At 41.9% G+C, this 16551-nt stretch overlaps 1 protein-coding gene across 1 annotated transcript in view; it reads left to right on the forward strand.

The window, feature by feature from the left end:
- The window catches only part of Irak3 (interleukin 1 receptor associated kinase 3), a 68854-nt gene extending 56030 nt beyond the window's left edge, over positions 1–12824 (forward strand). The window contains exons 9-12 of the mRNA XM_004650066.2: positions 8779–8977; positions 10029–10091; positions 10180–10344; positions 12111–12824. Coding sequence (XP_004650123.2) covers positions 8779–8977; positions 10029–10091; positions 10180–10344; positions 12111–12587 — 904 coding nt within the window. The 3' untranslated portion in view covers positions 12588–12824. The remainder of the gene's footprint in view (positions 1–8778; positions 8978–10028; positions 10092–10179; positions 10345–12110) is intronic.
- Positions 12825–16551: the final 3727 nt, after the last annotated feature.

Below are 16551 nucleotides of genomic sequence, written 5' to 3' on the forward strand. Positions count from 1 at the left end.
ACTCTTGCCTGAGAAACTCGGCCTCTTCCTGTCTTTGTCCCCTTCCTGAGGCACACGTTTGTCAACTGACATGCTGCAGACTGGCGAGACTGGCCTTCAGCCCAGAGGTTAATAGATGTAAACCTGCAGCAAGGGCAAAATCTTTTTGGTGGATTGATTCTTTAACCAGCTTCCTCTCTCTCCTTCCTATCAAAAAGGTTTTGTTTTTGTGGTTTTTTTTTTTCTTCCCTAGAAATATTTCGAATATAAATGAGTTTCCACACTTTCGTAGTTTCCCCCTAGTCCTTCCTCTTCTGTTCTGTCCAAATGTGCTCATTCTTTATCTTAAAGTGTGCAGAAACAAGCAACTCTTAGATAAGGTCCAATTCCCCTTCTCAGTTCTGTTTGTCACTGAAGTACCTAGTCCTAGCGTCCATCCACAACACCTGTCTAGATGTTCTCTTATTTATTGTCTTAAGTTACCTAGAAATACTATTTTAGGGCTAGGGAGATGGATGGTTCATTGGGTGAGAGCACTTGCTGTGCAAGCATGAAGGCCTGAGTTCAATCCCCAGAACCCACATAAAGATCTGGGTATGGCACATATGCCTATACCTCCATAAGGATGGCAGTGGAGACAGGAGGCTCAATCTATTTTGAAATGAAGAGCTTCAAGTTCAGCAAGAGACTCTCAGATAAATGAGGCAGAAGAGTAGTAGAGAAGGACACTTGATGCCTTTCTCTGGCTTTGGCATATGTGCCCCAGAATGCATGCATCTGAAGACAAACGTATAACACACACACACACACACACACACACACACACACACACACACACATATGTATGTATGTATGTGTGTATATATAGACAGATAGATCTATATGTATCTATATATATAGATATACACATATGTATACACACACATGGGTTTGTGTGTGTGCGTGCGTGCATACACAGACACACACACAGATATTTAAGTTTGGTTTTGTAAGATTTCCGGGGGAGGGGGAATCTTCCGTGGTGGGAGACCCACGCCCAAGAACCAAGACCGAGCCACTGGATGCAAAGGCAAGAGGCAGCTTTATTGTTCATGCAGGCGCCTGCGGGCACTCCAGTCCTTCGAGAGGCTGAGCGTGCCGGGCAAGGGGAAGGGTCTCTTTTTATAGGGTTAGGGAGAGCAGAAGCAGGTTTACAGAAGCAGAAGCATGATTTCAGTCCCAGCACTGGTTACTTATTAATAGACTTGGGGTCGGTGGGGATCCTTTCTTTGTTTTCTTCTCGGAAACATCCTGACAGGGTTATCTATAGTACATTAGGCGGGGTCAATGGTCATGCTATGGTCACAAGGTTGTTTGCCTGTCTGCATCTGGGGGCTGTTTTTGGCTCCTGGTATTTTTCCATGGGTTTTAGAGTTTGTCCAAAACTTTTTTTGTTGTTGTTGTTTTTTTGTTTTTTTGAGGTAGGTCTCACTCTAGCTCCGGCTGACCTGGAATTCACTATGTAGCCTCAGGGTGGCCTCAAACTCATGGTGATCCTCCTACTTCTTCAAAGTGCTGGGATTAAAGGCATGCACCACCACGCCCGCCACCCAAAACTTCTTTTTTTAAAAAAAAATTATTTATTTGAGGGAAAGAATGGGGATGGCAGGGCCTCCAGCCACTGCAAACTCCAGACGCATGCACCCCATTGTGCATCTTATGTGGGTCCTGGAGAGTTGAACTGGAATCCTTTGGCTTTGCAGGCAAATGCCTTAACTGCTAAGCCATCTTTCCAGCCCGGTTTATCCAAAACTTCTCTGGAACTAACTTGAAACTTACCTGATTCTTTGAAACAATTCACCCAGGTTCTCAGGTCTTCCTGAAATCTCTGGTACATTATTATTAATTCAGTGGCCTTGAATATCTAAAGATATCCATCTGAATCTCTTAGGATTTTAATGTAATGAGTATATTGTGGGCAATGACGAGTTTACATCTTTAAGATACATTATGAGATATGAGGTACTTTGCATATCAGGAGCTCTACTTAGATTTTCTCAGTAAATAACCTTTTTATCCACATGGAAATAGAGGCCCAGGGAGACTTTGCTGGTTTGGTTAAAGCCCTTATACTAATTACTTTCTCATTGCTGTGAAACATATACCTGACTAGAAGCAACTTATGGAAGAAAAAGGGTTTTCTTTGCTTATAGTTTTGAGGGGAAGTTTTTTGGTGGGGTGTCATGGTGTCAGGAATAGGCTCCAGCTTGTCACAGTGTCAAGTCCATCCCTAGTGACCCACTTCCTCCAGCAAGGCTCCACCTCCCAAAGGTTCCAGAAACTTCGCAAATAGCACCAGCAGCTGAGGACCCAGTGTTCAAACACATGATCCTATGGGGAGCATATTACATTCAAACCACCACAGCAATGAAGTTCTGCATTTAAAGGAGGCACATACCTTTTGACAGGGCCATTTCCCTGGCTCCTGTCTTCCACAGATACCTATAAAGTGCAAGCAAACTTTCACCTTTTCTCTAACATCTTCCTCAATTCAGTAGGAAGACAGAGTGCTCCACAGTCTAACCAGAGAATTCAGAGTTCCAGGTTCATACCTTTCTTGGATGGGTCACCGTGTGTGTAAAGTAGAGGAAAGGTTGTGCACAACTTTTTAAAAACTAAATATGTAGACCTACATCTTAAAGAACTCCATTGAATTTATTCATTTGAGAGAGAGAGAGAGAGAGAGGCAGGCATATACATACAGAGAATGGACGTGCTAGGGCTTGTACCCACTGCAAAGGAACTCCAGATGCATGTACTACCTTGTGCATATGGCTTACGTGAGTACTGGGGAATCAAGCCTGGGTCCTTAGGCTTCGGAGGAAAATGCTTTAATTGCTAAGCCATCATTCCAGCCCCCTACACAACTTTCCCGGAAACTTGTGGGTCTGGGAAAACTGGATCTTGCCTCATCTGAGGAGAAGGAGAGCAGGCCAACTGGAGAGAGGTGTTTCAGTGTTGCAACTGCTATGTCACAGATAACCTGTGTCCTGTGGCCTCATGCTGTCATAGAGAAGCCAGCTGGGTTCTTGCTATGTTTGGCATCCACTGGGTGGTGTGCTGACCTTTCCTGAGAGTTGCTAGGCAGTTGACCAGAGCTATGATAAGCCCATATATATATATATATATATATGTTATTTAAATAGATATATAGATAATATAGATATAATATCTATATATAATATATAATTATATATTAATATATATTATATCTATATATAATATATTATATAATTATATATTAATAATAATATTAATATTAATATATTATATAGATAGATAATAGATATATATAAATAACATATATATATATGTTATTTAAATACATATATAGACAAGTTCTACATGTCAAACACAGCATTGGTATGCAAATCCTGCATTCTGATCTAGGTACATCATCATGCTTTGTGATGAGCAAAGTAAGCAGTTCTCAGTACAAAGTAGCATTGTCTATGAAACCAGGTTATCCAAAAGAAGTGTTGTGGCAATGCTTCCTATTGCAGAGAGAACCACCCTAAAGTCAGGGTACAATCCACCACCTGTGTCTTCAAAGCACAATCAAGGTTCCTTCTACTGAAAGGTCTGTCTAAAGAAAGGCTGGCCTGCCTGGTATAGCAGATAGCATTATGATCAAAAGCAGATAAAACAGTTTGTAAAACCATAAAATTGAAAATGTGAATTAAAGTTTTTTTAAAAACTTTTTAGTTAATTAATTTATTTATTAGAGAGAGTATGTGTGTGTGTGAGAGAGAGAGAATGGGCATACCAGGGTCTCCAGCTACAACAACAAACTCCAGATGTGTGCACCACCTTGTGCATCTGGCTTATGTGGGTCCTGGAGAATCGAACCTGGGTCCTTAGGCTTTGTAGGCAAGCACCATAATTTTTTTTAATTTTTTTGTTTATTTTTATTTATTTCTTTGAAAGCAACAGAGAGAAGGACGGAGGGAGGGAGGGAGGGAGGGAGGGAGAGAGAAAGAGAGAGAGAGAGAGAGAGAGAGAGAGAGAGAGAGAGAGAGAGAGAATGAGAGAGAATGGGCATGCCAGGGCTTCCAGCCACTGCAAATGAATTCCAGATGCATGCACCCCCTTGTGTATCTGGATAACATGGGTCCTGGGGAATCAAGCCTCCAACCGGGGTCCTTAGGCTTCACAGGCAAGCACTTAACTGCTAAGCCATCTCTCCAGCCCGCACCTTAATTTTAAGCCATCTTTCCAGCCCTAAAGTTTTGATGTTTTTTCTATCTCTTTGGTGGCTACAGTTACTAGCCAGCTGTCCTTACATGTTATATGGTTATGACTTCAGTTACTTTATGCTGTCTTTATTTTGTTAGCTTATTTTCACCCCATAAAATAAACTTATTCTGTTGACCTGCACAGTGGCCAGAGGCGCTTTATGTCTGACAGTTCTATTTCAGGTTGACCGAGGGGAAAGAATGAGGGTAGGAAGGGATTGTTGAGGGGCTTTTTGAAACCTCCACTTTCCTAAAACAGAACATTTTTCTTTCTCAGCTACTATTAACCTTTCTTTAGAACAGAATAAATCACAGCATTCAAAATGTATGTTATATACTCAGATCTGCTGGTAAGCAACTTGTCTTTCCACCAAATGTCATTATTCAATGTAAAAGTGCAGTGTACTCACGTAATCTTGTCTAAGGATGACCTCTAACTGACCTTGTGTCCTCAGTGGGTTTATTGGCTATGACGTGGCTTGTGGTCACCTAGCTTACCTCTGCCTACCTTCCTACTAGACTTGCAGAGGGTCAAGCACATGGATTAGATTATGGCTTTTATTATTGTTGTTGCCTTTCTCCCCTCCTTACCTTTGTATTTAGAAAAACGTTTAGGGGCTCTTAAGCTACTTTTAGATTTAGCTTTGGCTTTCTCGTGGTCCTGGCATATAAATTAAATTTGCATGCCCTGGAGAGCTGTAGTGGTGAAGAGGACATTGAAAATCTGGCACTCAGGTATTCCATCTCCCCCTGTGCTGAGATGAAGTGAGGGCGTGCAGAAGTAGCTCTTAGAGTGGCAGAAGCTCTAGGGACTTAAACTTGGGATATCAGGGTTTAGTGGGTACCTCTGGAGAAGTTCTAGGTTCCTGTGTTCTAGAACAAGGAAGTGGACAGACATGTGGATGAAAGCAGAAAGAGGAGCAAGTTGTTAGTAAAATATCCATTTACAAGGGAGAAAGCAGTTCAGGGCAGGGAGGAAGTTTAGTAGTCACCGTCTCTGCTGTACGCTGTTGATGTTGTGTTGTACAGGCTTTGAGGCCATTTGCATAGCTCAGACTTTCCTGAGTGTGTTCTGTACAGTTCAATATGAAACTGCACCACGAATCTCCACCCAGGGATAGAAGATTTAAAATAACCGAGGCGAACATCAAACTCTGTAGCTTCAAGTTCAACAACTCTAACCAGTGACAAATCTCCAAGTCCAATAATTCTAACCAGCAACAAGTCTCTAGCATTCCAATTTCATTCCTCCAGTTAGGCTACTCACAGTCCTGGAAAAGTTCATCGGGGCCGGCAGCTTTCCTGAGCAGTCATCTCGTGGTCCCTGCATCTCCACTGGGTTTCTATTGCAATCCACAGTTCATCCTCATGGCCCCATGGGGTATCCATGCAGGCATCCAGAAAACCTGCTTCACAGTGCCCATGGCCATTTCCAAAACACAAGACCATGTTGCAAACTCAATGATCCTCTTTCCAGCATTTTCCACAATACCAGGTAGGGTGCCAATTTGTTAATCCAGAAGGAATAAAGCAGACTTTGAAGAATAGGATACTCCTTGAGCATTCAGGCCCCTTCAAAAGAGTCTACATTCTTTTGTTGCCCCAGTACAGGTCAGATGGCCCAATCTCAAAGGTTGTAATCTCTCAACTGCAGCTGAACAGGTAGCAGTTTCGGACTAAACATTTCTTTCTGTGCCATATCCCTCTGCTCACACCAGTTCATTTCTACACAAAGCAACCCTGCACAACTTCTCAGGACACGGGCATAAGAGCAAGCTTCTCACACAAGCTGCTAGCCCAGTACAAGCAAAGCTCTTTCTCACTTCATAAGCCAAACTTCACAGTCCATAGTTCTTACTGCATTCAGGCCTTTCAACTCTGACCAGAATATTCCATCAAGCTGTCCTTACAGCATTTTAAGGCGTCTTAGGCCAAGGTTTCAAGTCCTTCCACATCCCTCTTGAAAATTAGCTCCAAAAAGCCAAAGCCGCACAGTCAGGTGTCTAGCAGCAATCCCACTCCTTGGTACCACTTTACTGTTGCAGTCCAGCTCACATTGCTGGTAGGAATCACCCAACCAAGAGCAACTTGTGGGAAAAAGAGGTTTATTTTGGCTTACAGGCTCATGGGGAAGCTCCACGATGGCAGAGGAAAACGATGGCATGAGCAGAGGGTGGACATCACCCCCTGGCCAACATAAGGTGGCAACAGGAGAGTGTGCCAAACACTGGCATGGGGAAACTGGCTATAACAGCCATAAGCCCACCCCCTCAATACACTCCCTCCAGGAGGCATTAATTCCCAAATTTCCATCAGCTGCGAACCTAACATTGAGAACACCTAAGTTTATGGGGGACACCTGAATCAAACCACCACAGGGTGCATCAGACCTCCTGCCATTGCAAACAAACTCCAGACACATGCTCTACTTTGTGCATCTGGATTTACATGAGTACTGAGGAGTTGAACCCAGGCCATTAGGCAAAAGCAAGTGCTTTTAACCACTGAGATATCTCCTCAGCCCTAGAATCTTAAAGATTCAATATTTGCTCATATTATCAAGTAGTTGTTACCACTTTTAATAACAGTGCAAACCACTATAAGATACATGTCCTGGCATTTAGAATGGGAAGGTCCAGTAGTAAATGTTCTAATGCCAGGAGGCAAAAAGCAAGTCTGAATAGCCTCAAGTAAAACTCATAGCCTATGCACCTGCTCTGCCAGCCTCTGCCTGCTCTCCTATGACTGGTTACTGATCTCCATGCTAGCTGCCATTCATTCAGCGGTGACAGGCAGTCCATACACCTCATAGTCTCTATAGCCGTGGTACACGTTCTGTTGTTCTGCTGACTTGACATGTTGGGCAGAAGGGCAATGAAAGTCTCAAAGCCTGCCTCACCCAAGCAACAGGCACGCCTCTTGTCCTCTTTCCTATCCTTACTGTGCCAGACTCTTGAAGGTCAGAGTAAGAGAGCTGATGCTTCCTGTCTGCTGAGATGTGAGATGATCATTAAGGTTTGTGACGACTCCTTAAGTTGGCTCCTAGCACTCTGCCTTTGCTTCTGCAGGCATTCATATTCTAAACAACACTCCAAGACAGACCCTCAAAGATGGGAGTGGCTCACTAAAGCAGGGGCTACCAAAGGTTCCTGAAGGCATTCCAGGCTAGTGCCTCCCTGGTGATAAGGCTAGCACTCTGTAGCATGCCTCCTTCAACATTAGCTGATTAAGGCTCAGTTTATGTTCTCATTAACTCTAAGAAAGGCACAAGGAAGCTGCTTCAGTTAATGTTAGTTCTTCCTATTTGCACAGCCTCAGCTTAACCCCCATCTCCGAAGGTGTCTATAATCTTGAAATGCCCACTGTTCATGGATCATATTTTTTGTTCCTATTGACAACCTCCATTAATATGGACAGTATACCATGGTTATAATCCCCTCCCATGACCTTCCTTCCCCCCTCCCAAGTCTTCATTCCACTGAATCCCTTCTTTCCAGCTAGTCTCTCTTCTATTTTGATGTCCTCTTTTCTCGCCCCCTCCTATTATGCAAATCTTGTTTAGGTAGTGGCAGCCCTTGTGAGGTCATAAATATCATGGCCATTTTGTGTCTGGAAGACAGTATTGTAAGCACTGTTTGCCAACCTTTAACACATCTATTCTTTCTGCCACCTCTTCTCCAGTGGGCTTTTAGCCTGGGAGGATGTAATAGAGATGTTTCATTTAGTGATGAATACTCCATTGTCACTTCTTCTCAGCACTTACATGAGTATTGAGTCTCCATATGGTCATCACCATCTGAAAAGAGAAGTTTTTCTAACCAAACTTGAGAGTATCATTAATATATGGACATAAAAAATAAATATTTAGATGGCAGTTTGGTGGGCATAATATGTCCATTTAGCCAGAAAACAGTAGTGGTTTCCCTGCTAGGGCTTATGACCTCCCCAGCCGTAGTATTTTGATTAGGTTTTCAGTATCAGAAAGGAATTCCATCTCATGGAGTAGGCCTCAGTTCTAATCAGAAAGCAGTTGGTTTCCCCAATGAATCAGATTTAGATTTTTGTTTTAGGTTTTATACAACACTTGGGTTTCTATTTTAGGAAGAAGTTTAAGAATTTTCTCTAGGCTTTATAAGTTAATGTTTAGTTTCATTCCATGTTTTTTTTTATTTTTATTTTTTATTTTTTTAAATATTTTTTATTTATTTATTTGAGAGCGACAGACACAGAGAGAAAGACAGATAGAGGGAGAGAGAGAGAATGGGCGCGCCAGGGCTTCCAGCCTCTGCAAACGAACTCCAGACGCGTGCGCCCCCTTGTGCATCTGGCTAACGTGGGACCTGGGGAACCGAGCCTCGAACCGGGGTCCTTAGGCTTCACAGGCAAGCGCTTAACCGCTAAGCCATCTCTCCAGCCCTCATTCCATGTTTTGAATGAACCTGACATGAAGGTTAGCTTGCCTTGTTGTTGTTCATGAAACACCTTTATGATGTTTTGTCTTGTTTGTCCTTGATCACAATTTTAGTGCAAACATTCTCTTGGATGATCAGTTTCAACCCAAGCTAACTGATTTTGCCATGGCACACTTCCGACCCCACCAAGAACACCAGAGTTCTACCATAAGTATAGCTGGCAACAGCAGGAAGTATCTGTGGTACATGCCCGAAGAATATATCAGACATGGAAAACTCTCCATTAAAACAGATGTCTACAGCTTTGGAATTGTGAGTAACAGCTTCTGGTTAACAAAGGAAGAGAGTTTATTGCCAAAAAAGTTTTGAATTCTGAAATAACTTGTGTGTGTGTGTGTGTGTGTGTGTGTGTATGCATGTATGTGTGTGTGATGTGCCTGGGCATGTGTGTGTGCACAGATCAGAGGCTGAGATGGGCGTCTTCCTCAATCACTCTCCATTTCATTTTTCTGAGTCAGAGTCTTCTCTCGCACACTGCTAATTCAGCTAATTTGCCTAACCAGCTTGCCTGGGGGAATCTTCTGTCTCATGAGCACAGGGATTACAGGTGGGCTGCCATGCTTGCCTGGCACTTACGTAGGTGCTGAGGACATGAACTCAGGTCACTACACTTGCATGACAAGCACTTTGCTGACTGAATCGTGTCTTTAGCCTAGGAAACTTTTTAAGAGTTTTAACTTTTGTTTGTTTGTTTGTATGTTTTTTTGAGGTAAGGTCTCACTCTAACCCATGCTGACCTTGAACTCACTCAGCAGTTCCAGGTTGGCTTTAAACTCACAGTGATCCTCCTACCTATGCCTCCCAAGTGCTGGGATTAGGGTGTGTGCTACCATGCCTGACCCTGAGTTTTAACTTTTATATTTATTGATTTCCTGTTACTTATTTTCTTGTACACTAATGTTGAATAATCAGCAAATAAAATATAAAAGCATTGTCTTAACTAGAAAAGAACTGTATTCCCAAGCTGGAGAGGTGGCTTAGCAGTTAACACGCTTGCCTGCAAAGCCTAAGGACCCATGTTTGGCTCTCCAGATGCCATGTAAGTCAGACACACAATAGTGAGGTAAACGCAAGGTTTCACATGCCTACTAGGTGGCGCACACATCTGGAGCTTGATTGTAGTGGCTGAGGGCCTGGCATGCCAATTCTCTCTCTCTCTCCCTTGCTCTTTCTAAAAAACAAAAACAAATAAACAACAAAAAAAGGAAAGATAGAACTGTATCCATTGCTATGGTTCATAGTTACAACCAGTATTGTGAATGTATTCAACAGCTACAGGTGACTTTTTGTATGGTCTCTATAGGTAATCATGGAAGTTCTGACAGGTTGTAAGGTGGTGTTAGATGACCCCAAACATGTTCAGCTGGTAAGACTGTCCTTTATGCTGACATTTGTTTTCTAGTTTGCTTTTTGATTGAGTTCCAAGTAATAAACTCATTTCTTCCTCTTCCTAGCGGGACCTCATTATGGAACTGATGGAGAAGAGAGGCCTTAATTCATGTCTCTCATTTCTAGACAAGAAAGTACATCCCTGTCCCCAGAACTTCTCTGCTAAGCTCTTTTCTCTGGCAGGCCAGTGCGTGGCAACTCGGGCAAAGCTAAGACCTTCGATGGATGAAGTATGTATATATGTGTTTTGTTTTTTCAAAACTGAGCCATGGAAAATTCAAGTTGAATAAATTGTGTGTCTCAGTGAATTTTTTTTATTGTTGAGACTAATTCAAATGAGAATGATCCAACAGAGAATAATAGCCCAGTAGCTAATCTTTCTGGTCAAAAAAACCCTCGCGTCATTTGATACTCTGGTAGAGGTCATTACTGGAGGGCACCAGAAAACCACAAAATGTCTAATGGAAAGTAATTTGAAGGGAATATGTTACTCAACATTCATCAAAATATTTGGCCCACTTAGCATGACACTCGTTTCCTTTTCTTAATTTTAAATGTATTCATTTATCTACAGATGTAATCATTCATTTATTCATAAGCAAATACTAAATCTAATGCCTCTTTCATGTTTGCAAACTTCATATTGAGCACTGAGAATACAGCGGTGGTCACGATACAATGACTGCTCTCCTACTTGCAGTCTCCAGGGGTCAGATCAGTAGACATGGAGTTCTGGTCCAGTAAGGTACGCATGGTGTTTAGAAGCCCAGGCTGATGTGTGAGGGTAAAGTCAGAATGTGTGCCAGCCTGTGGGAGTCAAAAGAATTTCTTGCTGGAGGTGGCAGCTTAGCTATGATCTGGAGAGCAGGCTGGAGTCAGGCAGCAGTGGGGGTGGCATGACACCCATGAAAGAGCCATTAGCACCTGTGAAAGCTGCTTCTGTGGTGATGGCATCACCAGCAGCATGACTGCAGGCAGCTAAGCATCATGGAGCTGGGGGGAGGTGAGGGTAAGTTGGAGCGGTTACAATTACAGAAGCCTCCAGGTGAGAGAGGGACATCAATCTATCCTAGGAATTTGGATTTTATCCTAAGTCTAGTATGGAGCCATAGGAAGGTTTTAAACAAGAGGCTGCTCTGATCATCATGCGAGAGCACTGGCCGGGGAGTCAGGAAAGCATATTCAAGGCCTGGCATGGCCAATAAAGATCATGTGCAGTCCTGGCCTAGCAAGCAATATGTCCGCTACGTTGTGGAGAGACACGGGACTGGGAGTCAAGGCTCAGGTTCAGCAGCAAGGCTGCTCCCTTCCAGAGAGTGATATGAATTCTCTCTTTTGAGCCTCAGCTTTTTCTATAAAATCAGAATAATGATGTCATACGTATAGATTAAATCAGAATGTTCACAAACACACTTTGTAAATTTCAAAACTATCTAAACATATTTTTAGGAAGCGTGTGTGTGTATGTGTGTGTATAAACATGTTAGGTCATTGGTTTAAAAGTCTGTTTGCCATCCACATATCTGTGAAGCTGTTTAAATACACTGGGCCTCTGTCTCCTTATATTTTCAATTATAATCTCTAGGTTGGAGCCAAGAGGTTTATATTTTTACCAAGCTACCCTGGATGATCCTGGCATTAAATATATATATAGGTCAGGGTACCCTTCTGAACAACATTCTGACCTTTTGCTTGTTTCAGTTGAGGTGAGAAATATGAAAAGACTCAAAGACACAAAGCTAGTCGGTATCAAATCTAGGGGACTGATGAGGTCTCTTAATATTTACTGAAGTGTCTTTTATGCCTTGCTCTGTGTCACTGCATATGCCCTTCCATAGGAAGGGGTCACTCTGATACTTACCATTCCTTCTCATTCAAAATGCTATAGTCACACTTCATGAAAATGAAAGAGTATTTCTTAGTAGGTCAAGAGGAAATGGTGAAAGGGGTGTTGTTCAAAGCTAATTGGTTGGTTGTTTGCTTCTTTGTTAATCAGGTCCTGAATGCTCTTGAAAGCACGCAGCCTAGCTTGTACTTTGTGGAAGATCCTCCCACGTCACTGAAGTCCTTCAGGTGTCCTTCTCCTTTATTCCTCAACAACATTCCAAGTATCCCAGTAGAAGATGATGAAAACCAGAATAATCATTCTCCGCCTCATGAGAAAGACTTGAGGAGAGACAGTATGACTCAGAAAACCCCCTTTGAGTGCAGCCAGTCTGAGGTTACATTTCTAGGCTTGGGCAGGAAGGCACGGGGTCACAGAAATGAGGATGCTTGCAACACGCCCAGTTCTTCTTGTGAAGAAAGTTGGTCCCCAACACAGGCTGTGCCATCTCAGGACTTAAGGGCCACTGTGATCAGTTTGGACAGCTTTTTGGAAGCCCCAGGCCAATCATACGGGAGGAGAGCAGCAGAAGCAGGGTATTCCTCTGGATTATCCTGTAATGACTATGAGCAATCCAAAAAGGAATAAATTTCAACAGAAGGTAAAATAAAAAAAAATGTTGCTGAGACAGCTGATAAAGGGTGTCATCCATGGGAAGACACACTGTCACCATTGGTATCAAGGGCATGAAACATGGAGAATTTGGGTAATGCAGACAAGGAGTCTACCTGATTCCATCCCTTCCTTTCCAAACTCCCAAACAGAATGGCTTAAAAGAAGTATCATATCAGGGTGATTGCCTCCATTGCTTAAGATCTGGGATTCTAGCCGTGAGTAGTGGCACACGCCTTTAATCCCAGCACTTGGGAGGCAGAGGTAGGAGGATTGCCATGAGTTCAAGGCCACCCTGAGACTCCATAGTGAATTCCAGGTCAGCTTGGGGTAGAGTGAGACTCTACCTAAAAAAAAAAAAAAAAAGATCTTGGGTTCTGAAGTCAGTCAAATTGATCAAAAGCTAGTAGAGGGATGAGTGTCTCATGTTAACTCCATCATCGCCCAGGCCAGGCCTTCATGTCCTGTCCCCTCTGCTGAGGACATTCAGTTGGACTCCATTGGTTTGTACTTGGTTATAGAAAATGAAGGGTTGTAAGAAATGCATAATTTGTGAATGTTAGTGGATGCCTTTGGCTGTAGGATTCTTGAGTTCATCCCTGTTAAGCCTGGATATCTGCACCTGAGCCCACTTGCGCTTTGCACTGTGTAGAGACGGGGTTCCTGCATTTCTTTATGTGAACTCAGCTCAGTTTATCTTATGTAACCTAGTAAAAGATCATCATTATAGATATTATTTTGGAGACCTTTTACATTGTCAGCAGTATGTATGAACTTTTCACAGGTTTTGGTCTGAGGACAATGACGGATCATGAGTCAAGATGAAGTGTTTGTTTGGTTCTGTTCAGTGCCTTTCCTTGTCCTCTTGCCTGGAGCTCCCTTTTGGAAACCCTGCCCTCATCCAGGAAGCCCCTCTGATCTCATCAGCCACAAAAGACTTGCTCCATATGTGTCCCCATGGGAGCTTCTTTGTGTTTCCATTTTCATTCCTCACTTTCTGAATGTTATTGAGGTTGTTGGTGTCATCCTATCTTGCTAGATGGCAAACTTGTAACATTCATTTACTGCTGCTGCTGCTATGACTTACGTGCACAGAATTTTGGCTCCAAGTAATGATTACTTTATGATTTTGGAAGTCAAAGTCTTTGTTTTTCCATTTGGAGGTTTTAGGGGGAATCCTCTGTCTTGCCTCTTCCAGCTGCTGGGGGCCGCTTATGCTCCTCGGCTCATGGTCTTTTCTCCATCTCCAAAGCCACCAGTGTGCAACTGCAAACATCCTTTGCTTCACTCCTCCTCTCCCCCCAGGCCACCCTGCTCCTCTTTCCCTTTACTCTTGCCCTCCTAGCCCTCTCTTATATACAGCCTCATGATTGCCTTGGACTTACTCAGAAATAATCCTGGCAACTTTCCTTGTCTCAATATTCTTTTTTAAAAGTTTTATCTTTTCACAATTTTTATTAACATCTTCCAAGATTATAAAAAATATCCCATGGTAATACCCTCCCCCTGACGCACTTTACCTTTTGAAATTCCATTCTCCATCATATTACCTCCCCATCTCAATCATTCTAATTACATATATACAATATATACAATACCAACCTATTTAGTACACTCCTCCCTTCCTTTCTCTTCTCTTTATATCTCCTTTTAACTTGCTGGCCTCTGCTACTAAGTACTGTCCTTCTCATGCAGAAGCCCAATCATCTGTAGTTAGGATCCACATATGAGGGAGAACATTTTCCCCATTCTGTAGGTTACCTCTTTGCTTTGTTCACTGTGTCATTTGCAGTCCAAAATCTTTGTAATTTCATGAGATCCCAGTGATTAATCTGTGGCTTTATTGCCTGAGCAATTGGGGTTGTATTCAGAAAGTCTTTGCCAAGACCAATATGTTGAAGGATTTCCCCTACTTTTTCCTCATGCAGTTTCGGAGTTTCAGGTCTGATGTTAAGGTCTTTTATCCATTTGAACTTAATTCTTGTGCATGGCGAGAGAGAAGAATCTATTTTCATCCTTCTGCAGATATATATCCAGTTTTCCCAACACCATTTGCTGAAGAGGCTGTCTTTTCTCCAATGAGTATTTTTTGCATTTTTATTGAATATCAGGTGGCTATAGCTACCTGGACTTACATCTGGGTCCTCTATTCGGTTCCATTGATCTACATATCTGTTTTTGTGCCAGTACCACACTGTTTTTGTTACTATGGCTCTGTAGTATAGGTTAAAATCAGGTATGGTGATACCACCAGCCTTATTCTTGTTGCTCAGTATTATTTTAGATATTTGAGGTTTTTTGTGATTCCAAATGAATTTTTGGATTGTTTTTTCTATTTCCATGAAGAATGTCTTTGGAATTTTGATAGGGATTGCATTAAATGTATAGATTGCTTTTGGTAAGATTTCCATTTTCACAATATTGATTCTTCCAATCAAGGAACAAGGGATGTTTCTCCACTTCCCAGTGTCTTCTGAAATTTCTCACTTGAGAGCTTTAAAGTTCTCATTGTTGAGATTCTTTACTTCCTTGGTTAGGTTTATTCCAAGGTACTTTATTTTTTTTGATGCAATTGTGAATGGGAGTGATTCTCTGATTTCATCCTCTTTGTGTTTGTTGTTAGCATATATGAAGGCTACTGATTTCCTCATTGACCCATCCATTTAGTAGTGTATTGTTTAGTTTCCATGATTTTGTGTATGCTCTATAGCCTTTCTTGCTACTGATTTGTAATTTGATTCCATTGTGTTCAGGTAGAATGCAAGGAATTATTTCAGTTTTCCTGTATTTGTTAAGATTTGCTTTGTGTCCTAATAGATGATCTATTTTAGAGAATGTTCCATGTGCTGCTGAAAAGAATGCATATTCTGCAGCATTTGCATGAAATGTCCTATATATATCTATTAGGTCCATTCCTTCTATGATCTCTTGTAGTCCAGATGCCTCTCTGTTTATTTTTTTCCCCGGGATGACCTGTCAATTGATGAGAGTGGGGTGTTAAAGTCACCCACCACCACTGGGTTTGGTATTATCTGTGACCTTAGTTCTAATAGTGTTTGTTTGACGAATTTGGGAGTCCCCATGTTAGGTGCATATATGTTTAGGATTGTAATGTCCTCCTGTTGGAGTGTGCCCTTAATCAATATAAAATGACCTTCCTTATCTTTCTTGACTAACGCTGGACTGAAGTCTACCTTGTCAGATATTAGGATAGCAACCCCTGCTTGTTTCTAGGCCCATTTGCTTGAAATACCATTTTCCAACCTTTCACCTTAAGATAATGTCTATCCTTTGTAGAAAGGTGCATTTCTTGGAGACAACAAATTGCAGAATCCTGCTTTTTAACCCCATCTGTAAATCTATGTCTTTTGGATGGAGCATTGAGGCTGTTGTTATTAAGAGATATTATTGAAAGGTGTGTATTTACGTTTGCCATTTTTTTGTTGTTGTTCCGGTTCTTCCTTTGTTCTCTTGGGTTAATTAGTATTTGAGTATTGCTTGTTTTTTCTAGGTTCCTTAAATGTTTGCTTTTCCTTTGCTTCAGCATGGAGGATTCTTTCAAGTATTTTCTGTACAGCTGGTTTTGTCTTCAAATACTCATTTAACCTGCTTTTGTCATGGAATGTCTGTATTTTTCCATCCATTTGAATGGATAGCTTTTCAGGATAAAGTAACCTTGGTTGACAGTTGTTTTCTTTCAGAACTTGGAATACATCATTCCAAGACCTTCTGGCTTTTAAAGTTTGTGTTGCATAATCTGCTGTAATCCTGATGAGCTTGCCTTTGTAGGTAACTTGATTTTTCTCTCTAACTGCTTTCAATATTTTTTCTTTGGTTTGTGTGTTTGATAGTTTGATTATAATATGGCGAGGAGAGGTTCTTTCCAGGTTTTGTCTGGCTGGGGTTCTAAAGACTTCCTGTATCTGCATTGGCACCTCTT

The sequence above is a fragment of the Jaculus jaculus genome, chromosome 6 (assembly GCF_020740685.1).
Source record: "Jaculus jaculus isolate mJacJac1 chromosome 6, mJacJac1.mat.Y.cur, whole genome shotgun sequence".
NCBI lineage: Eukaryota > Metazoa > Chordata > Mammalia > Rodentia > Dipodidae > Jaculus > Jaculus jaculus.